The following is a 25,420-nucleotide window of genomic DNA, read 5'->3' as shown; positions in this document are numbered from 1 at the left end:
AGACGGGGTTTCACCATGTTGACCAGGATGGTCTCGATCTCTTGACCTCGTGATCCACCCGCCTCGGCCTCCCAAAGTGCTGGGATTACAGGCTTGAGCCACCGCGCCCGGCCTATTTTTCTTAATTCTTAATTGATAAACATATAGCAGTTTGTTCAAAATAATAATAGCAAAAATTTATTTATGTTTACATATAAGCGAAATTAATCTATAGTCGATCTACATATATATGTCTATATGTTTTTATATGTAAATAAAATGAATGACAATAATGTTAGAGTGATGGGAAGAAGGAATAGGTCATATTTTATGATTATACTTGCACTACTGTACTTGTAATACTATAAATGGTACAGTGTTATTTGAAAGTTAACTTGGATTCGTTGCAAATGTATGTTGCAAACTCTAGCACAATCAATAAAAAAAAGTTTTAAAAAACAAAAAAAGTCAAACTGATATTAAGGAAGGACAGAAAATAAAATCATATAAAATGCTCAATTAAAACCACAAAATGACAACACTAAAAGTATGATATATTTATCCGAAGGCAGAAGTATGCTGGTAAGTAGTTAACAACTGGTTCTCTGGGGCAAAGGCCCTGATTTATAATGTTTACTGATTTTCATGTAAATGCTCTCAAAATTTAGGCTATCAATGTATCAGCACAAATATGGAACTGGGAACAGATTATTGGGAACATTTGTTGTGTTCCAACAAGTGTTAAGTCCCAATTGCGGGGAAACAATGGCCCACTTGGGGCCAGTATGTGAGACTCCTGAACACATTTTAGATTTTGCTATTCTGAGTATCTGCATCCTAAAGTTATGTTCATCTATGTCTAAATTTAAATTATTGATCATATCAACAAAATACAGCTAATCTAATAAACCATTCTTATTAAATAACATATTAGGAATTCAGCATTTCAGTGAATACTTATTAGGAATAAGTATGAAAGTTAAGAATTGATTTTTTAGGTATTGTTTGAATTCTTAAGCCTTTTAAATTTAATGATGACTTCAGACAGCTTCAGAATTTAACAACTTACTTTATGATCATGTACAGGTCTAATCCTTTAGTCCTTACATAAATGTTCCCACTCAAAATAGACTATTGAACTCAACTCAGAAATCAGCTTTGTGTATTTCTCATATGATGCCTAAATCATTTGGTTTTGCTTTGTTCTTTTCATGTTACGCTATTTTTTGATCTGCCTCCTGTTTCCAGGCTTATATCTTATTGCAAGCATTTCTTCCATTTAAATTTTTTTAAGAGATCTGTCCCAGGCTGGCCTCGAACTCCAAGCTCAGGAGACCCGTCAGCCTCCTGAGTATCTGAGACGCACACCACCTCTCCCAGCTCCTTTAATTTTTAAATGGTTATTTTTTAAATATTCATGCTGTATGCAGTCTTTCAGTCTTTCTTCTCATTCTTACTGTGAATCTCCTTTACCGTTGTGATGCTGTTTGTACACATTTGCAGACTTTGTGTTCCTATTGTGCTTTTATTTCTTTCTTTGTCTTTTTGTAAAGACAGATAGCCTTCTAGAAATGGCCCACATGACTCTCAAAGAAGAGGGAAAATAAAAGAATAATTATTGCAGCCTACATAAATGAACAGTGGGGATATGACAGAGGCGGATAAGAAAAGAGAAGGAGAAAAGAAAAAAAAACTATTTCTGAAACGTCTGTGACCAACATGGCTGGCAAAGTTTCAATGTTCTTTTTCCTTCCTAGTAAAAGTAACAGGAGCTCTGAAGCTAACTATAAGCATGGCATGGAAAAATATCTAACTTTAACAACAACAACAACAACAAAATCTGAGAATTAAAATCTAGTTTTATCTAAAGCTGTTTTGAAATTCCCTATTGAAATCAATACATACTAGCATAAATAAAAAAAATTTAAGTGTATCAATAACAAATGGAAAACAAATTCCATATTCAGTTTCATGTTGGTTAAATGCTGTATATAAAACTAAGCACCAAAAGAAATCAATAGTCATTAACTGTCTCACCCACTGAGTAAAATAAATGATAGATTAGCTTAAATGTGATCAAACTTGTTCGCCTATTCAAAGGAAAGTACTTTTCTGTTCAAGGACCACTTAATAGAATGGTGCTGGCTGGTCTCCCTAACACCCAATTTCCTAAAGTCATTTGAAGGACAGGATTATTTAACTCAAAGTCTAAGCAACTAATTTCAGCCAGGGACAACAGCTGTGTAAGGAATATCGTTGCCTCGGGAACATCACCTAAATATTGGGTATCTCATTTTTGGCCTCTTTGATCTCTTGAAATGATTCATTTACTAAAAAGAAAACTCACCTGCTCAGTGTTTTTATGTTTCTTTTTAATGAAAAAGTGGCCAGTTTTGTAGGTCTCACCTCTTGGTTTTTGCCAAACAGAAAGCACTTTCTGAATTTTGTGATTGGCAAAGTATCTCTCAGTCAGGCACAACTGGAAATTCAAGATATAGTAAAATCAGCCTTTAAACCACACTTGAACCAGTTTTGTCGACTCTATTCATTTTAAATTGCTGGTCAGGTGTTATAAAATTAGAATTTAAATCAAAAAATTCCATTACTATATTTATTTGCTATTTGAAAAGAAAATTCAGGGCATTTATACTATGCAACTATCTAGTTTTGATCAGAGATGCTTTTATACTGTTTTCCATGGATATGTTAATACTTATTTGCATTTCGTTCTAAAATCAATTTCAATACTTCTTCCTACCTTTAAGAAATATCCATTACTCTCTGTCAATATATAACTAAAGGAACTGTTGGAATGATATCTTTACCATTTCCTTCAACTTAAACAATCTGAATTTTCCCTACATTCAAGAAAATTGGCCACTTCATTGCTTTTTCTTCTCTTAAATAATCAGAGTCCAATAAGATCTATGTTAACTTTTCTAGATACTAGATACTGAGCATTTTCATCCAATTTTTTCCTATATTCTTTTTTCTTTCAGTACTCTTCATTTCTTTCTATGTTTTTAATATGGATATTAGTTCTATAAGTAGCATACCTTTAATTCTTTACAGCCCCAAATAACAATGCAAAAATGATAACAATGAAAAATCAATCTTAAAATCTTATTTAGCATGGATATCTGTATACTTCACACAAGTCCAGGATATATGTATATATATGTATAAATATATGCACATATACATACACAGACAGATATGTATACATGTATATACATATATATCAGCGATATATATATTATATGATCCTATATCTGTCGCACTATATTTAGCTCTACAAAAGTATAATAAACATATTTTTCTGCAGTTATGTTAACAAAAATGACAAAAAAATCAATATAGCTGATAGAATTGATGGGCTCTATTTTTACGGACCATTTCTTTTCCTAAAAGTTTTCAGTGGTATATTCTTCTACATCTTTATTCCCTGAGGACCTACCCTGTTGCCCTAAACATCCATTCACAGGCCCCCTTTGAATGGTGACTGATGACAGGTGTACCTCAGAAGTGGGGGTAGGGTCAACTCCAAGCTCTGTGACATAATTGCCTTTGTATATTTAGGATTGCTTTTAAAGCAGACACTTTTATTGGTATTTGAAATAAATGTTTGTTATTTTATAAATAGAAATAGCCTATGAAAAATTCTCAGGCAATTTAAGTAGGCTTTTTTTTTCTGCTTTTTCATCTTTCATATGAACTTACCCTCTTGAAGTATTCTCAAAGGTTTAAGAGGTTGAGCACAGTACACCATTATTTCTACCAATTAAGTAATCTCTAATCACATCATCTACAGCAGAATTATCCACATATCTTTATCTCAGCCACCATCTATTTCAATCAAAGAACACTGTAAAGGTGATCATTTTACTTTATTTAATTTTATGTTATTTTACTGTGCTTTTTTTTTATTTTATCAAGCTGTGAAGGAAATAACACCAGGGTGACCTGAACTTTATCTCCCAAGCTGTCAGAGTTTATTGAATAAAAGGTTGTGGTTTAAATTCAGGACAATCCACTCTCTGACCCCCATCAATAGTCTTTCAATCTCTTTCACAGAAATTGATCAGGTCAGTTGGGCAACATTTCTTTTTTGCTTATATCATCTTTTATAGTGGTAGCTTCATAATCCATTTTTTAGCTTACATAATGTTTGTTACAAAGTCTTATGACAAGATTTTCAAGTATGGTAAATATATTCATTCATGTCAAATGACCACCTTTAGTAGGATAAGTAATTCTATGTTCTTTATAGTTTTCATATTTAAAAATTAAATAATAAAGTTTTTAAAATAGGATGAGTGTGTGTGTGTGTGTGTGTGTGTGTGTGTGTGTGTGTGTATTTCTGGCATCAGAAATTTTCTTTCATCTCTCATTGATTCCAGATCCTATACATCTAAAAATTTGAGATTATAAATGATGTTTATCTATTTTTGAAGACTATCTATTGCTGATATTTGAGTTTATAATTACCCAATTTTTTGTTATTCTCCTTGTTAATGTAAATTTACCTATATCTTTTATCAATTTACTTTTTAGAGAATATCAACAACTAGTAGTTATAGCTTCATGATGACAAACCAAATCAATCTGATCATTTGTAGTAAAATGATATAAAAGATTTTAAGGTGTATAAAAATAGGATGTACAAAAACAATAATCTTTTTTGTAGAACAATTGTATGTAGGCAGTTCTGTCCAGGTCTTTCTCTTTACAGTTGTTCACTAAAGTAGAACATACAGGTAGAACATACATCTTTTGCTTCCATTATGTAGTTCCAAATGCACTTTATTCTGCACTGCATAATAACGTACAAAATATCATTTTTTTTCTCTAAGAAGATAGATTGTTATTCGCAGTGGCAACATAACAGATTACCATCTGGTGGATCTTGTATACTTAAATGATTTTTATTTTTGGCTTTTAGTTTGCTAACATTAATAGAAAAGGGGACTCTAAAGGCTACTTTGCATTTCTTTGTTTGTAAAATCAACTATATATTTTTCCTTTTACTATAAGGAGAATCAGATCGCATTATTAAATATTAAAAAGCCTATAAAACTGATTTCAGTATTTCTAAAGGACCTACAAAGCTTTAGTATTCCTTATTCTTCTTGATCTCAGAGAGGTTCACATAGTCTAGTCTGTCAATCAAAATGTCCTATGCACGTATGAATAAAGAAAAGAAAGATTTAAAAAAAGGAAGGAAGAAAAGAAATATTTAGAAGAAGGAAAGGAGAGGAGAAGAGGGGAGAAAAGTGGAAGGGTGTGGACAGTAGGGGAGAAAGGGAGCAAGGGAAAAAGAGGAAGAAAAGGAAAGATCCCTCAGAGTTTTAAGTTTAACCTAATCCTAATGCCACAGTAACATTTCTTTCAAGTGAATATATGTATGCCTTTTAAAATCTGATTGGCTGACTGTTAGATGCTCTGGAAAACCATTTTGGCAGTTCTTTTAAAAACCAAATATCAATTACCAAATGTCATTGACATTTATTCCAGAGAAATAAAAATGTATATTTAACACTAACATCATATATATTTATAGCAGCTTTATTCATAATAAGACAAAACTGGAAACAACCCAAATTTCCTCAACAGATCAATGGCTAACCAAACTCTAGTACATCTATACCATGGAACTCTACATTGCTATAGCAATGAAAAGGAGTGAACTCGAAACACACAAAAACCTGGGAAAAACTTCAGAGAATTAAGCTGAGTGGGGGCAAAAATGTCATTCTCAAAAAAGTTACATATTGTATGATTTCATTTATAGAACATTCTAAAAAATATGGATATGGAGAATAGATTAGTAGTTGTCAGAGAATAAGAAGCGTTTGAGTGGGAGGAAAGTGTGCGGGTCCACAAAGGGCAGCATGAATCACCCATTAAATGGTGGAAAGGCCCTTTATCTTGCTAGTACCAATGTTAATATCCCATTTGTGATACTGTACTATAGTTTTGCAAGATGCTAGCACTGGAGGAAACGAGGTAAAATATATAATAGATCTTCCTGTATTATGCATATGAACCTGCTATTATCTCAAAATTTGAAAAGTTTTTACAGAAGGAATCAGGATAAATTTCATTGTGATTTAATAGCTTCTGCATACGGTATATTTGCAAGTAGAATATATAGAAGAACACTTAATGGCATAGTACATTAAATATACATGATTGATGCAGAGTTTGATAACAATATCTTTATACTCTTTTGAAATAAAATGTGCTGTTATCATTGTTTATAATGACGAGTCAGCTGTCTGCATTGAGTAACTATTTTGGCACATTTTTGATTTCCTGTGTTATCTCATTCACCATCATGTTTTATACCTCTTTGTTTTTGCCAGAATTATGTAGAGAGAGAATTTTTTACCTAGAAGCTATGGAATAATAGCTAAACAAGCATTTTTATTAGCAATGGAAGATTTGTATTTTTTTTGGCAAACTTGGTTACCAGATGTTAGTCTGTTGGGTTATTTTTAGAATCATACTGAAGAATTCAAATAGCCATTCCAAAAATAAAGGTTTAACATTAAATCAACAAATAGTTTAGTCTTATCCCTGACAACCTAAGCAAAGAGGAACACATTCTTAGGTGTTTGATTTATTTATACCAATTACTATTAATGCAAGTCTGACCATTGATTTGTTAAAAATACCGTCAATCTTATGGCCATTTCTGGCTCCCCCGTTACAGTTTTAAGGTTTACATTGAAGATGTAAGGCATTTTCAAATGCCAAATGTTGCAGATTACAGATTACAGAGATTTGCTTTTGTTAATATTCTCCATCAACAAAAGTTAAAAGTATTTATTTATGGCTTCTATAATATTTCCTTAAAATATTCATACATGGTTATCATAATTCTGGCAATATATAGAACTCAGCAGATTTTTATTCCGTATCTATAAATTTCAGTTTTCTTTCCCATTTTGCAGGAAAAAGGGAATGCTTTAAAACTTCTAACCTCTGTTAAAAAGTGGTAACAAAAGGCCAATGGAAAGAGTACTAGTTACTATAGGAAACTTTTCATTCGTTTCCCACACATGTGATTATCAACGTATTCACATAAGAGCTGCATTATTAGAATAAAAAGTCTTATATTTGCTACTCACCTAGGCTGTGTCCACTCTAAACATATGCAGGGGCTACTGAATCTACAGAAGAGCATATACTAGATATCATACAATTAAATATATTATGAATTGTAAATCAGACTGCAGAAGGAAGAAATTAGTTGGTGCAATATCTTCTAATTTCAATGTGCAATATAGTTTTTGAAACACATTTCTGCTTAGGAGGCCATATTATGTAATAAATACATCAAATCTTCCTTCTGATAATCTTACCAACTACAAAGTTACTTCTCACTTAACTCACAGAAGAAGGAAAATTTACCGAGGACTGCATCGTACTGTGTTTTATACTGTTGACCACCAGTCATGAATGGACTTCAGCCAGAAGCATTGGTGCCCAGTTTATACTTTTACATAATAAACTATCCCCACTATCACTTGAATATGAATAAATACATAAATATCCTAATATCTTTTAAGGTATTTGGGGTTATTTTGTGTGTTTATTGTTCTTAACCTCACTCCTGCATGCACATAAATAAATACATTTCTTAAAAATAGCTATTTTATTTTCTTAAGTTTCACAAATTTACATTAATTTGCAATAAGAATGTCTCCTTTGGAAAAATATTTGTAAGTGAAACATATCATCTCATTATAAAAGTCCTTGCAAGAGTAAAGGCTGGCAGATACCCCCATGAAACAAAAACACAAATAACAGTCTGAGAATCAGCAGAGTAAAAAGAAATAATAGACAGAAAAACAAAAATAAAAGCATGTTATATGTAGTATGTATGACTATAATAATAGGTCATCATATATGTGTGTAATTAACTAGACTGAATTAACAAGAAAAGGGAATGTCATCTTAAAATTCAGCTTTAGATTATAAAATAGAAATGTTTAATGGCTGTGACTCAAGTAAACTGAAATAATAAAGGGAAGAAGAATCAAGTGCAAGCTCATTTGATCACCAGTGCTCTACCTGTGTGAATTTGCTGCAGTGAAACCCTTTGTGCCATAACCATTGCTACAAACAGCCTCCCTCTATGGAGAAGTGGGGGAGGGTGCAAGGTGCAATCAAATGAGAGTTAGAGAAAAAAAAAAAAAAAACAGCAACCACCATTGCCACTCTCACACTGAGAGGAAATCAATGGAAATGGATGAATGGGGGGTAAGCCTCGACTGCTCTCTCTGGTCCTCGATTGGACACAGCTAATCCCTGTGACCTTTAGGAAACCTGAAGGAATAAAATGACCCCAATAATCAAAAGCACAATTAGAATGAAGAGTGCAAAATCGTGACTGTGGTTAGAAAAAGCAGACAATGAAGAGACTATGGAGGAAATTGGTCCCTTTAGCAGTTGAATGAATGCAGCCTTAGAGGTGCCCTTAATGGTCACAGATGGATGGCAGCCACAAAACACAGGACACATGAGGGAGGGCAGGTGGGGAGAAGTCGGCAGTTGTCACATGATCTGGATGCTTCAGATGTCCCCCATCACCATCCAGTGAACCAAGCATAGTTTCTGTCTCTCTACAGGAGGCAGTAAAACAAGTTGAGCTGATGTTGAAATACCACTGGGCAAGCAAAAAAAAAAAAAAAGTTTCATCCTAACAGTGAAGAAATCTGCAGGGTAATTTCAATATCAAGTGTGTTTTCTTTTTTTCTTCAAAGTAAAATTCAGTGAATTCATCTTTATCAGCACAAAGCAACCCGGCAATTAGGCAAACTAAGTTCTGTACTTCAAGTAGTTTGACATAAGGATGACATGCTGTCTATGTGGAAATATTTCCTGAATGATTCAGTTGGGCATTTCATGTAAATGAGTGCTAAGGAAATGCAGTAATGAAGATGTGAAGACACACAGTTAGAAAAAAATGACAATTTCAAAATTAACTTTTCTCTTGAATTTTAACTGATACGTTATTCACTTTTTCTCTCTGATATAAGCTCCCAATTGGCACATTAAATAGAGACAGAGTGTGTCTTTTCTCATTGCAGGAGGAAAATATGTAGGATTTTGCTTGTTAAAAGATACTAAACGATCCATTTAAATTGGTTTGTAATTTGAATTAATTATAATAATAGCTTTTATTAACTTCTTACTAGGTGTACAGGATTATCACAAGATTTTATAAATCATTGCTTATTTAATGCTCACAACACTCCTGTGAAATATGTACTATTATTTTATATTTTATAGGTGAAGAAACTGAGGCCAATCAATAAATAATATATAAATAAATAAAATTGCCCAAAGTCATAGGGTTAGCTAATGGCTCCTAAACATCACACAATATTGATTATCTAAATAAATAATAACATATTTAGCTACAGAGATTTCAAAATGTCAAGTAAATAATTTGATATTTTGACTGAATTTAACAAAACGTGAATCTTATTTGAATATCATTCTACCTAGTAACTAGTAGCAGTGATTATGAACATGGATTATTAACATACTGAAGAAAAAAGGCAATACATTTATGTATACTACAATGATAAAAGAGGACTAGATAAAGGATAATAAGAGCTCTGTTTTTACTTCAGATCTCAGATGTGATCACCATATCTCAAATCCAGGTTTTACCTCTACGAAAGGGATCCTATATCTTCCTGATTCCCCATTCATCATTTTAATGCTATAAAAAGAGTACTCCATTAATTTAGGTGTTACTTTTGTGCCATTTCTGAGCCTGAAAATGTAAGATGTATTTGTTCATACTATAAGGGCAGCTGGGACACCACCTGTTAACTAACTTCAAGCACCATTTAATTAGCCTGTGTTGAAGTTACCGTATGCTTTGACTGGAAGGGAGTGGAACAGTAGCAGATGCTAAGCACAATAAAAGAAACGCCTTTGAATACCAGGGCAAAGTGGGTGGAGAGAATAACAAAAAAAGTCAACAGAAGGGGAGAGCCAGAAGTACTAGTAAAATAGACCGGAAATTAACTCTCACAGATAAAGTTCAAGGCAGCAAATCTCTGCAGATTAAATTCCAACCCAGCAAGGTATCTGTCACATCAGATGTTATTGAGGATTTGATTTGAGGATTTTGAATAAATGCAGACCTCAACTGGACAATTGGCTCAGTTTTTAATTATATAAAGGGGTAGTCATCACATTATTTCTAGGATAACCTCCCTGATTTTCTTTGACCAAACACTCAGACATCAAGAAAAAAAACATGTTGTGTCAACTCAAGCATAATTTCCCCAATTACTTTAAGAGCTCTACTTTGTCAGTGTTTCCACTAGGAGAGATCTGGAACAAATGATTTTAAAAGTATGAGCATTTCTCCATCAATAGAATGATTTTTATACAGAAGGCACTCTATCTTGTTTAGTCAAATTAAGTTGAATTGAAATGAATTAAAAGCTTCTTCTGTGGCATTGATATTCTTCTAAATAGGCTTGTCCATTAATGCATTTACCTTTCTAATATTGCAATAGTGTATTTTATGTTAATAGAATTGTTATATATATATATATATATATATATATGAAACTATATATTGTTATAAAACAATGCTTATATATATATCTATATCTATTTGTATATAGATAGATATAGATATAACTTTGCTGTTGATGTTCTTGCTTAAATATATATTAGATGTCTTTTATTTAGTCAGATTTCATCAGTCTGGTGTAGCTACATGTACCCCAAATTAGCTTAAACCAAATTGTACTTGACAATTTTTGTATAGTTATACTACTATTGTTTTCAGAATTGTAGCACTTTTGGAGATTCAAAAATAGAATGTAACATTGACAAATGAAATATTAATTCCAACTTGTTATCAGATCACTTTAATTTCAATAGCACCCTCTCAGAAAAATGTCCTCCATTCACATCAGAATATATCTTTGTCATCTCTATATCAGATGTTCCTCAAATCACAGGGAATTTGTAAAACCTAAATATAATTCACCTGCCTGGCAATATTTAAATATCTTCCTTGTTTATTCATACTATATTTTTTCAGTTTTGAGTATTATCACAATTTATTAAATTTGTTATGCAGTTTGTTAATCATTCCTCTTTTAACATGCAAGAAGAAAAACTCTTACCAGTAAGACCGTCACTTGAATTTAGTTAATAAAATTCTATTTCTAAGTGTATACATTACATTTACAGGGGAGAGAGAGGAAGTAATATGTTATTCTGTTAGAAATAGCAATTGACCATACTAAGGTTCTGAATTAGATTTATAGTGATTATAATATTTTAGATATATAAGTACATGACAACATCCCACATAAGGAAGTAATGCATGTTCATTCATCAAGAAAAGTTACTTCCATCTTAAACTCTTGACTCCAGCAAAACTATGGCCCAGTGTTTCATCTAATCAGCCAACAAAAACTGTATTGATTGTCAACTCTGTTCTTAAGCACTGTGTTAGGGCGAGGCATAGGAATATGAGTGAGACATGACCCTATCTTAATTACTCTTAAACTTATTCCAAAAGATACATCTTTGTTGTTGAAGAATAATTTTTAGAAATAATTGTCAAAAAAAATCTTATCTTGATTTCAGTCAGTACTTTGATCCCCAAATCGATATATTTAAAAACACTGTGGGCAAAGCCTTATGCTTTTGAACCCCTATTCTAATAATATTTTTTGTGTATTTCTTGCTTCAACACAACTGACTCCCTTATTAAATACTTTATTTTGTTCTGTCTGTAATAGGACACGTGAAGAAGCCCTGATGATATGCTTAATGGAGCTCAGAAATAGATTTGTGAAATTATCCAATCTTATTGTTCAATGACTAGAAAAGAATCACTAACCTGGTGTCCCATTGTTTGTATGCCATTGAAATTCCATCTAGTTCCCAGAGTGAGATTGATGAGTAAAAGGAGGACATGATGTGTAGTGAAAAGTGGAGTGCTTTGGAGTCAGAAATAATTTGGAATTAAATTTCAGATCCACTATTTAGTAGTTGCATGACAGAAGTATGTCACATATTTCAGTATCTCAGAGATGGAAACATTGATGAGGATCATAATGATGATGATGGTGGCTAGCATGATGATAGAACTTTAAGCAGTACATGAGAACACATATATGCATATAAAATGATGTGTTAAACTAAAGCATTATATAAACATTATTTGTGATTATAATCAGTGCAAGTTTTACTTCCTTTTCTTCACATTGGATTCATTCAGTTATCTAATCACATAAACCGGAAAATGAGAAAAAAGCAGTAACATATATTTTGAGATCATTGCATGAAATCTGTTCTTTCATTTACTGCAGTCCTGGCATCTCAGGCCACAGGTTAAAATTGCCTACTCTCCATTAAGTGTATTTCAGCTTATCCAAATAATAAACTACTCTGATTTTTTTTCTCTTCTAAAAACCATTGGAAGATGAAGCTTTCAAATTTTGAAATAACCATCCAGTCCCTAAACATTTTATTTGAAAACAGATTTTACATCACGGTTAACGTGTTTGTTTATTTTATCAAAACACAGTTTCTAACAAGTATTGTCCACTTGGATCATTGTAATCATGGTTCTCCCATCTTTGAAAGAAACATAAGGAAACAACTAACACATTGTTTTCTGTTCTCATATTGCTGCTTTAAAAAATAGTTGATTCAATATTTAGTGGTACATTTTTAACTTCATACATATTCTATTTAATGTTCTATAGTACATAGATTTCTTCAGCGATTACAAATATAATTCTTTATTTGCATCACTCACTAAATATTTTTAAGTAGGTACCACCCAAAATCACCTACTGATTTTTTTCCTCTCAATCTCTGTAACATAACTTATATTCCTTCCCATAGTCCCAGTTCAAAAGTATAGGACAGATAATAAAATACATTCAACAATTATTTCAGCCATGCATGATTAAACAGAAGTTTGAATTTAACTTTAATTTGATCTTGTAGAATTTTGATGTCAATTTAAAGCTTCACAAATATAGGGTTTTTTTGTATCTGATTTTATAATTCATTGCCGAGGTTTCTAATTAAATGTTCTCAGTACTCCATTTAAAGTACCCCTTTCCTGCATTCCTCTTGATTAGTAGGAAAGAATCAATGAGAATTGATCCAATTTGTAGAACACAATTCTCATATTGATAGTAGTTTATATTCATTTGCTTTTCCCTAATCTTTTATTAATGGTCATCTTTAAAATGTCAATTAATGCCAAAGCTCTGCACCATGATCATGCAAATCTATAAAGAAACTAGCTTGACACTTTGTAGTAAGTAGGGCAAAAGGAAGAAGGTTTTATGTTTTGTGTTTTTATTATACATAACTGAATATGACAGAAGGAAAGAAAAGGTTGAAAACCCTAATGTTTTGAGCTGTGATTGGAAACCCAATTTAAAAATTAAAAATAAACAAATAAAATTCTGAATTTAAACCAACAGGCTTTTCTCTTAGGCCTCTACATTCCCACAATACAACACTGGCTACCATGGGATAATGAACAGTTTAAAGAACTATGAATTGAATGCTAGTGCAAATATGAGTCTTTGTACTACAAATCTAATATTACCTATTTTAATATCACTGGAGAAAGAGAAATGTCATTGCATTAATGTCTGCTGCACATTAGAGAGAAGGCTTTATATCATTCAATTTTCATCCACCATCGTTTAAATTTTTTAAATGTTTTTCGAAAAAGATTGAGTGATTGGTAATGTTTCGCCATGTTTGCTGTAGCTCTTTCTCTCGAGATAGTTTGTATTCATCCATTTGAATGTGAGTTAGAGATATGATACCTCATGCCCTAATTATTCCCACCTGTGTATCCTAAAAACTAAGGATGTTATTTTTTTCTGGAATCTTTAAGCTGAATCTTAAGTCTTCATTGAACAATCAACATTTGTTTTCAGAAAGGCTTCATAGCTGATATTGTATACTGTATTACAGAATGGTCTTCTCATTCTTAGTTACTTGCTATTGGTGATACTAAATTTGATTACTGACTTACAGTAATGAATGTCTGATCTATCCATTATAAAAGTGTATTTTTTACTTCCAAGTCAGCAAATAACCTCTGGGGTGATATTTTGGCGCTGTAAAATAGGCTGCCTTCCAACCATTTTTCACTCAATAGATGTAGGGGCTTGGGGATATGCTGGTTAAAGGATACAAAATTTCAGTTAGGAGGAATGAGTTCAAGAGATCATTGTACATGATGACTATAGTTAATAACAATGTGTTGTAGTCTTGACCATCTCTAAAACACTCAATTTTAAGTGTTCTCACTACAAAAAACGACAGGTATGTGGGGTAATGCATATGTTAATTAGCTATATTAAGCCATTCTACAATGTATACATACATATTTCAAAACATCATGTTGTACCTAGCTTAAATTTGTCAAATAAAAAATAATTAATATTTAAAACTCTAAACATTTAATGAATTGTTATATTTAAAGACAAAGTTTCCTTGAAGACATAATTTCTATTGTAAAGAAAGATATGGGTGTTTATTCCCTTTTATACTTGTTGCTGTTATTATATATGCAAAAGACTGTTTTAAGATGCTCCACTCATATATTGTTTGTGTGTATGTATATTGTGTATGTATATATACATATGTATGTATGTGTGTACATACATGTATATGTACATATATACATGCATGTAATCTTGTATATGGTAAGTTTAAGTATGCCATACAATCCCTACACAAAAATATATGAAGCCATGTAGCAAAATATTTATAATCAATAACCCTATAAGTCAGAGTTCAGTTTTAACCCCAGAGGCTTTTTAGTGAATTGTAAAATTCTAAAAATATTTTAATATTTATGTAAAATATGTAATATAGGTAGAGACTACAGGAAAGCAGCAGGTTGAAGACAAGCAGGTGAGTTTAGTGTTTATTGAGAAAATGTGTGAAGTTTGTTGGAATTTACATGAAATTGAATCACCAATGGAAATAAAATTTGGTTGTTGGTAGAGCATCCAATTGAGAAATGTAGAAGTTCCATATGTTATGAAAAATAATCAAAGCCTTGAGTCTGGATGAAGATATCTATAGACAGCATGTTGAAAAGAACAAGATGAAATCTGAGCCATGTGAAACACAAGTATTTAAGGGGTATGGCAAGGGAAACAAGCTATCATGGATGAGGCATTAGTCCTCCAGATTTGGAGTCAATGGATAGAAAATCTAGAAAACAGATTTTGTAAAATAAATTTGAGAAAAAACAAGACTTAATTATAAAATTGGGATTGATCTCCCCAAAAAGTAGTGAAGGCCCATTGGCTACTAAATTCACAGGAGTGTACATATTTCATCGAAGATTGTTATGAGGGTCCATCTGACCCATTTCCAACCCTGAATGACTATGATGTTATGATTCGAGACTTCCTTTTTATATTGAAAGATGCCTTATTTGTTTGTATGGATTTGAGGATATAGGATGTATAATAGCATTTGAGTTTATTTAGAACAAGCTTTTTATCCCCTCTCTGAATAGAATACTGGTGCAGAAAATAGAATTTACATCCTGTTCAGTTGTTTCAGATTGAGCGTCTATCACTTAAGCAAGGTTTGTATTCTTAGTTACCATCTCTTTATTAAATTATTTGTTATCTTTGGTTCAATACAAGGTGGATAGGTATATAAATGAGAAGCAGGCAGAATACGTGAACCTCAGGAATTTAGATTATAGTGGGGGTGACAGAAACATAAAACCCAGCAACTCTGCTGCCAGTGTGTTTCTAGATGGAATGGCAGCTTTTACCAATTGCAACTGAACCTACTTCAATTCAGGCCCGGGTAGCCCAAAATTCAGAGCTGGAATATAAGAAGACCTCCTACAGATGTGTTAAACACACCATAATCTCTTGCTCTCTTCTAGTCCATAGCTCGCATAATCAATACTACTTAACCAAAAATTTAAGTCAATGTCTTTTGAACTGGGCTTAAATTAGTCCTCCATCTCTCTTGCAGTTAGTCAAGTGGCTATTTCATGTTATTGTTATCTTTTGACAGGAAGGAGAAGAAAGAAAACATTTAGTAAAGCAGCTAAAAATAACACCTTTTGTTTCCTTTTGGTCTGGTATATCATTAATTAAAGGCAGAACAAGGCAGATTGAATGGACTTTTGAGATATGGTAAGATTCATTGATTAATGCAAAGTCTATTCTTTCCTGAGCCTAAGAGGGGGCCAGAAAGGTGATGAGTAAGAACAGAGAAGCAAATTTATAAACCACTTAAGATAGGTTACATGCAGGTGAAAATCTATTTTATATGATTTAGGTATTTCATTTCAAATGACAGTAAACTGTTTTTCCTCATCTCTGTTGCTTTCATAATAATATCCCCATTCTCAGGAAGAATTCAATAACAAAGGTACACAAACCTCATCCCGAAAGTCTTGCAATATTTTATAGACATGCTGATTTAATTTATATTGTGGATTTGGATGAATCTGTATTATATTTTTAACAGAGTGATTAGAAATGTGTGGTTCCACATTAAGTAACAGATTGTAAATTAAAAGTAGAACTTCCCTTAAAAGTCTGCATTGTGCTACTAAAAAATAATTCATATCATTAAAGTGATTCAAAACACATTCTATCATTTAAAACAAGATTGTAGGTAAGCAAGGTGGTTCTCATAAAAGCTGTTTCATGTATTTGACCAAGCAATTTCTGATGATCTTCCTACAACAATCTCTTATATTTGGTTAGTCTGCATGAGCAAGATGAGTTAATTGATGACAGAACATTCTGAACACTGCCTCAAAACCCACACAAATGCCTGCTCCCCAGTCTTTCTCATTGATGTGACTTAAAAGTTTGACCTCAACAACTTGTGCATGCAATAAGTTCACAGGCTGAAAAGGTAAAGTGGACACATTTTCTGCTTTATCACTTGCAACATCTATTTTAAGGGTAAAATGACAGCCATCACTAGAGAGGCAAGAATGAATAAAGGAAGAATGAGTATCTTTTCTCTTTTGTCTGCACAGATCTGAACTTTTCTTATCATTTTAGCTACATCAGGTTATTATAATTATGTGACACTTGTGGGAGGGCGGGGGGAAGGCAGGGAGACTAGGGTGAATAAATAGGCTGCATGCAAAAGCCAAGTGGACTCATGTTAGCCCTTTTATTCCTTTTTAAAAATTTCTAAATCATGCCTGAATAGCTGTGTCTAAGACAAAATGTGTCAACCTAGCTAGTGGAGACACAAAATGAATGACCTCTGTGATGTTTCCAGAGGGCATTACCTGCATGTACTCACTGGCTCATTCATAAGTGACACACTGTTCCCCGTATAAACATCTGCGCTTCTTCACTGCTCAGACCAAGAAATCCTTCCTCTGTAGATATTGTTAAAGGTGATTTTTTTTTAAAGCCTGCAGAACATCAGAACTTGAATGACCTATGGCTCTACATTATTCGATTTAGGAGGTACACTCTTGGTTTTCATTGTGTCCGTGTCTGCTTATCAGTAGCAGAGCTATAAACACTGCTCATAGTTATCTTACATAGATATGACAGGTAGAGTGATTGTGCACTAGGGAAATTTAGTAGCGTAATTGAGCTTCTATATACATATATACTGCTACTCGGCTACTCTGAGTCTGGCTACAGAAACTGAAGTGTTGTGCTTAGCCTCCACTCTGAAATTCTACATAGGAAAATTAATGTGCAACTGAAGAAAAACAAAAAAATGCATTTTTTATTTAAGAAAAATGGGCATAGATGAATGAAAATACTTATACAGATGATTGTGACAAAGAATCTCAAACAATTTAAAATGTTTTAAAATATCCAAACCAAAATATCCAAAGTTAGATGTTGTTTTAGTCATGCATTTATTGCAGTAAATTTATATCAGTCCTTTAAGACAAGAGATTGTTGCCTTCTAAAAGACATGATGTTGCCCCCCTTTCTTCCATGTTTCTCAGAACAAGTGTGACATTTTTATCATCCTCCCTCTTATTTGACAAGACCTATTTTTCCCCACATCCTCCCTGCCTCATATGAGGTACAGTCCCTGGAGTCTGTAATTGCCAGGAGATGAAGCGATGATGGGGAGTGATCACAGTCAATAGCTTTGATTAACAATAAGGTAGAAAATTAGCAATGCTAGCATTCAGCCACCCTGCCCTCTCCCTCCTCCATATGCTCTCTCAGTCCGTGCTGGCGGCCTCACAGAGGGCAGTCGGAGCCCTTCACCAGCTTTGAAGTGCAGCAAAGGTGCAGGCAGAGCAGAGAATTACGGAAATTAAGGAGAAAAAGTAAAAACTGTAAACCATGACGCTGAGACCTTCACAGGGCTTAGTGTGCCGCAGGAGGGGCGAGGATGAAGTGTGCTGTGTGTTGTCCTTGTGTGTTTTTCTGTCACATGTGGATTTACTTGTGTCTGGACATGCTGTGATCGAAATGGCAACTACTGTTACTACTGTGACCCCATCAGCAGCTCTGGTGTTGTTTCCGACAGACCCTGAAGATCTAGAGAGGGGGAACGACCACGGGACGCCGATCCCCACCTCTGATAACGATGACAATTCGCTGGGCTATACAGGTAGAGTGTCTCTTTCCCAAATACTAACTTCCTCCTAAAATACCTCCATCTCCATCAATCATCAACCACCTGTATTAAATTAATCCAATCATCCCTGCTTCCAGCTACCAACCACAACAACTTCTCATTTTTCAGACCTCATTCTGTAGCTGGGAGGTCGTATTGCTAAAATAAACACTTTTGAGAACAGAAATGTACATGAAAACTGTAATCATTCTTATTATTTTACTATGTTTAATACAAAAGAATGCTTATCAATCTGAAACTTTGATACTGCTAATATTTTTAGAATGATATTTCCTTAGAAATTTAATATTTGACTATGTTGCTAACATAAACCAAAAAAAAAAAAAAAAACACTACCTGCAAGTAATTTGGATTCAAAATTATTTGTACTTTTTTTTTACACTTACAGTCTTAAAAACAACAGAAAGCAAAACTCTTAGCAAGAGTGACGTAATTCATAATCACCAACTTACATCTCAGGATTGTGTTTGCATGACTTATTGTTACCCAGCGTTAATAGTAACAAATTAACTAATTGAATGTGTTAGAAATAATTGAGATATAAATGTTTAAGAATGTTCACCCTGGAAATATGTTTTTTTAGTTCTAAATATAATTGCATAATTTATACCTCTAACTGAGATAATTTGACTAAAACTTTACATAAGAAGAAAGAATAAAATACATCACTTATAACCCATTGAATCAGATAATGTTGTTACAGTGGTCTTGTTGTAATATCAGCTATTTGTAATGTTCTCTTCATTGGTCCTTGTTAATGCAGTCTCCATAGACTTTGCTAAGTTGTGAGCTCTAGGTTGGGTGTGTATTAGGTGAGGTAGTTGGGGTTAGAGTTGAGAGTCCTCTTCTGTATCTTAACAATCATACAGATGACTGTTAAAATAAAAAAGTAATTCAATAGGCACATTTCACTTTAGATAAAATAATAAACTGATATTTTACTTTTGAAGCGTCCTCACAGTCTTCATAAATGTAACTCTCCAATTTTTTCCCTGGCCTATGTAATTTTAGTTTTTAAACACTTGGAATAAGTAGAATAGTTAATATGACCTTTATAAACAATTTTAATATTTTTATATTTTTTTCATTTCTATAAATTTTTCATTTTTCCTATCTTCCAACATAAGAATGAGGATTCAAAGGCCTGCAAAATAAAAGTCCACTGGGATGAGATGGTGAGGGAGTTTGTGTGATTCTTTCCCAGAAACTTAGCTAGAAAAAAAGTTGTAAATGCCGTTCCTTAGTACCATCAATACCAAAGAAGTTCGTATTTGTGAAAGGAGGAATCCAAGGCGGTATTCTTTCTCAGGGGCATCCTCGTTTGCCAATGCTTCTTAGTTCTATCCCCTTGTACTCACCCAGTCTGAACAACTGTATTGTTTTGATACAATAATAGCATTTGCTCTTTATCTTTTACAGATTTCTCAAAAATTATGTATAAGCAATGTATAACTCGTGTTGGAATGTCGAATTAAGAGAATTTAAATAGTAATACATTTCAGTTTAAATATTTTAATTTTTTTTCATTTTCATTTTTTCCCTTCAGGCTAATCAGGTGTCAAATTTCTCCCACTAAACACATCATTAGATAAATTAACATGAGGTAACAAACTTAAAATATTATAGTCTATAAAGGGACTAACTTAAAGTATTAAAATTTAAGCCAAAGTGACTGGAAGACAATCTTTTGAATAATCTTGTTCCTGAGACTATACTGTCTTTAACAATCTAGTACTAAAGGAAGTCTATTCTGTATATTTTGTTTTGGAAAACTCTTGATTACTCAGAAACCACTCTTCTGCCATACAAATTAAAAATGTTATGTGTCTCCTTTGTTTGCATATTAACCATATATGTACTCATTAAGAATTCCATTGCAAATGGAAAAATAAGAAAAATAAAGTAGAAAAAATGATTTTGGCTGCCTCATTACAACTGTAAAGAAAGATACTAATTGGCCATATAGTTGAGGACTATTAGTTAAAAGTATTATTTGAAATTACCTACAGATATCCGTTTCTTTTGTATGCACATGTGAATGTGTGAATGTATAAATTCCCTGTACTGTAATCACAGATAATTGAGTAGATATAATCTTTATATTAGAGAAAATTGAGTTAAGAATAAAATGGGATATGCCTATCTGTCCAGGAACATTTTTATATATTTAATGAAAATTGTCTGGATTTTAGTATATCTGGAGGTGAATACCCTGCACACAGAGCAAGAACTTTTAAGAAGTAAAATATACATATTAAACAACTTAGAGAATGTACAATGCAATTGTCAAGTAAGTAATTGATATGAGTTACTTACAAAACGTTACCATGATGTTAACAAGCAAGTATATCAGTTATTGTTTGTGGCATTAATATTTTTTACACAATATCTCAAAATGACTGAGCAGAATTTATATGTCAGTTTATTTTTTGTTGCTTCACTTCATTGTGGTAACATGTGAGACTTTTCTTTCTCACCCTAACACTTAGTATATAAAAAAGAAAATAAATCTGTATAATCCTGGAAAACATTTTTGAGGGAACGTGAAATAATCTCAAAAAAAGATCATTATTTCACTAAAATTCACATTTACATCCCTCCTAATTATCCTTTAAAAAAAAAAAAAACAACCTAAAAAGTGTATAATTTCCGCTGCAAGCTAATTTGTTACTATAACATCTGCTCTGATACTTACCCCATTTGGGACTATCACTGTCAAACTGACCCATTTAACTAGAATGCATGGATCACATCATATACATAGCTTACAATTTATATATTCATTAATGATTAGTGAACAAAGGATTGTCTTTTATGACAGTAGTTGCTGCTTATATCATATACCATTCTAATCTAAATTGTGTAAGTGATTTAGTTGGGATCAGTTTTTTAAAATGGATATACAGAATATCAGAGAAGAAATATATTGATTCCTTTTCTCCTTACCACCTTTAGAAACAATATTGTGAAGCCATGTACGGTTTTGAAATATTTCAGTTTCACTCTTACAAATCAATGAATACAAAACAATTTCTAAGGTAGCACTGTGGTATGTTATTAAAGTGAACTTGTGCATTATTTATAGTGAAGTAGCCCATTTCTTGTTTAACCAAGCGTGTCATAAATATTGGGGGTTATTTAACAGTTCACAGCATATAGCCTTTGTTCTAAGAACAAGTAAGAAGAGGTTTCAGATCAGCACTTTATGGGATCAGACACACATCCCAAAGAGTTTGAATATGTAATAATCAATGATTTTTTAAAGGGCTTCTGAAAAGAGCAGTGTTTATTGATTGCTGGAAGTGTATATGGTGTTTTTCAAATATAAAAAAAATTAATAAGTCTAAGAATATTTAAATTTCTAAAATAATATACATATAATTTATGTATAGATTTCTGGCAAATACTTTTGTCAAGGACAAAAAATTTAATGAAAAATTTATTGATATATAAAAATTCAGGGAATAAATGGATGCTAATGAAATCCTAGTAACATTCCTAATCTTTTTACAAAGTAGTAATTAGGAAAGGAATTTAACATTATTCCTTCTTCTGAGTAACAAAATGTCCTTAAATTTGACTTGAAATGTCTAAAATGTGAACTTTTTCCCTATTTTTACATACTAAAATAAGATAATGTCTTCCATCTCCACAAGTCTATTTTAAGGAATGGGTGGTGCCTATATTTACAGTAGAATATTGGAAGAAAAGCAAAATAATGCAAATTTAAAATCTTAAAACTAAAAAATTATCAGAGTCATGTTACTGTCAATTTAAGTAAAATCTAGCCATGAAATGTCAGAAATTTTAGAGTAATTTCAAATGGGGACATTAGGGTCTTTTACCACTCAACACTATCTCTAAGTAAAGTTTGGTTATAATTGTTTAGAAGAAAACAAAATATATTCTCTTATTTTAAAAAGAGAAAGAGAGAAAGAAAGGAAAGCCTTGACAAATTAGAGTGTTTGCCCATATGAACATGAATGCAATCCCAAAACCATGAATGGTCTCATGCTTAGGGATTTCAACAAATAACTATTAGTTGATGGTGACACTGATTCTTGTGTCTCCCTACATTCTCAATTGTATAGTTTCATGATTCAAACTACAATTTTGGGATATAAATTTTTAACATATACGTACTGATACTAAACCAGTGTTTATTATTACTACATGCATGCAAGGCAGTTTTCTGAGCACTTTACCTGCAACAACTAGTTTAATCCTTCCAGCAACCCTCTAAGAGAGTGATATTATTAATAGCAACAGGGCCTGATAGCTGCTTCAATATTCTAAAAGATAAATAGTCCAAAATTAATCACATATTTCTAATCTCACATTGTCTTGAATTTAAATGAGTTGTGTCTATAAGCTACATTTGGGCGTGTAGTTAGAAACGGAACAGATTAACCATGTCAGGTTTGTCAGAAATAATAATATCATTATATAGTCATTTTTCCCATTATTTTACTGTCACTTTGTTAAATTAATAGAGTTTACATTAGTTTCATTAAGCAAACTATCTTTAGATGAGCCTACTGCAGAGCCAAGTATAATACTGTAAGTACATTTTCTTGTTTGTATGCAATTGATTATTTTCTGGAGTTAATAGTTGCATATTGTAACCTTTTAGATGCTCGATTATGTCTAATATTCCAACAATCAGTGATTTTTTCTGACACCTCTCTAATTAAACCTTTCATATTTTTGTACCAAACAGACTGGTTTCTCATTAGACCTAAGACTTTCTCACATCACTCTTTTATGTTGGATCTCCTGTTTCTTGGATCTATTGTATTTCTCTTTCCTGGCTTCTTACTTATTAAAAGAATCCTGTCCTCCAGAAAGCATATTCAAGGAAAGCTGGGAGAACATCAAAATCAAAAGTTTTTGTAGGATGTGCTTTGTGATATTTTGCCCATGTTTGCTTGTTGCTTATTTGTTTTCCTTCATCATACTGGACACTAGATGGGCCCACTCAAACTGGGAACTATTTCAGTTATGGAAAATTTTCTTGATATTTTTTATAATAATTTTTTCCTCTCTAGTTTCTCTGCTATCCTTCGGAATTGCTATTGGGCAGTGGGCCTCTTGGACTGATCCATTAGTCTGTTGTTTTTCTCTCCTAATTTCTAAATGTTAGTTTTTTTGGTTTTTTTTTTTTTTTGCAACTTTCTTGGAAGCAACCTTTATATTTATTGTCCACCAATACTTTTATCATTGTGCTAAGTACATGGGGGTATATGAGATATACTATCTTTTAAGATCAAAACCATGAATCATGGCCAGATGCAGTGGCTCACACCTATAATCCCAGCATTTTGGGAGGCCAAGGTGGACGGATCACTTGAGGTCAAGAGTTCAAGACCAGCCTGGCCAACATAGTGAAACTACATCTCTACTAAAAATACAAAAACTTGGCCAGACATGGTGGCATGCACCTGTAGTCCCAGCTTTTGAGGAGGCTGAGGGAAGAGAATCACTTGAACCCAGGAGGTAGAGGTTGCAGTGAGCCGAGATCATGCTACTGTCCTCCAGCCTGGGCAACAGAGTGAGACTCTTTCTCAACCAGAAAAAAAGAAACAGCAACAAAAAACATGAATCACTCACTCATCTGTGGATCATCATAACTGGTGGCTCCATCATTAGCTTCTCTTTATAGCCTTGTGGATTACTAATTTATGTATAACAGGAAATTAATAAACAATTCTTAAAATGAAGATAAACCATCTCCACTTGGTATAGATCTATATTGGAAATAAAATTATTAACTCACATCAATTTAATCAATTGGTTTAGTCTTTCATTAGTTCAGGGAAATAAATATAAAGGTGTCAAATTTGTGATTTGTTTTGGGTGACCTCAATTATTAAGAAATTTTGCCAATTCTATGAAAATATTTAGCAAGCAAATGAGACAGAAATTAAGATCATGGATTAAATTCATGTCTCATACTCCAAAAAGTTCTCCCTAGAACTGAGAAAAGAAAAATGGTTTCATTTTTATAATAATTGACAATAGGTAGTAGATATATGTAATTCTAACATCCTGAAGTTCACAGAACACAGGACATGGAAGCTTCAAGTAAATTGAGCATTAAAAAGTAAGTTAAGCTCTAACAACAACTGGAGTCCGTGAAGAACAGTTTAAAGCAGTTCATCTTAATTATTTCTTAAAAATTAAAGATAATTGTGTGTTTTCCTCACATTTATTAATGCTATTTCTAACACTAAAGTTTCTCATTAGCATTTTGGAGACTTAAACCTTTCCAAGTGAACAATTACATATTTATATATTTATCATTAGTAATTTGATAACATTTTTCATGTGGAAAACTTGGGAGCGGAACATTTTGAGTTTTTATGGTGGGAAAGGAAAAGCAATATGTGAAGTTAAATAAAATCAATGATAGACTGGATAAAGAATATGTGGCACATATACACCATGGAATACTATTAAAAGGATGATTTCATGTCCTCTTCAGGGACATGAATAAAGATGGAAACCATCATTCTCAGCAGACTGACCCCAGAACAGAAAACCAAACACCACATATTCTCACGCATAAGTGGTGTTGAATAATGAGAACGCAGGGACACAGAGAGGGGAACATCACACACTGGGGCCTGTCGGGTTGGGGGACTAGGGGAGGGTTAGCAGAGGGTGGAGGTTAGGGGAGGGATAGCATTAGGAGAAATACCTAATGTAGATGATGATGAAGTGATGGATGCAGCAAACCACCATGGCAAGTGTATACCTATGTAACAAACCTGTATGT

At 32.7% G+C, this 25,420-nt stretch overlaps 1 protein-coding gene across 7 annotated transcripts in view; it reads left to right on the top strand.

Moving 5' to 3' along the window:
* ROBO1 (roundabout guidance receptor 1) overlaps nt 1-25,420 on the top strand; it is a 1,110,926-nt gene that overhangs the window by 586,040 nt on the left and 499,466 nt on the right. For 6 of the 7 annotated variants that reach the window (XM_017539966.2, XM_017539955.2, XM_017539921.2 and 3 more), the window contains exon 3: nt 18,532-18,615. The exons of the other annotated variant lie outside the window; for it this stretch is intronic. In XM_017539966.2, coding sequence (XP_017395455.1) covers nt 18,532-18,615 — 84 coding nt within the window. The remainder of the gene's footprint in view (nt 1-18,531; nt 18,616-25,420) is intronic. 7 annotated transcript variants of the gene reach the window in all.

Source organism: Cebus imitator, unplaced genomic scaffold (assembly GCF_001604975.1).
Source record: "Cebus imitator isolate Cc_AM_T3 unplaced genomic scaffold, Cebus_imitator-1.0 Scaffold7, whole genome shotgun sequence".
NCBI classification, from domain to species: domain Eukaryota; kingdom Metazoa; phylum Chordata; class Mammalia; order Primates; family Cebidae; genus Cebus; species Cebus imitator.
Note: the sequence above shows the minus strand (reverse complement) of the source record. Positions and strands in the feature narration are given on the sequence as shown.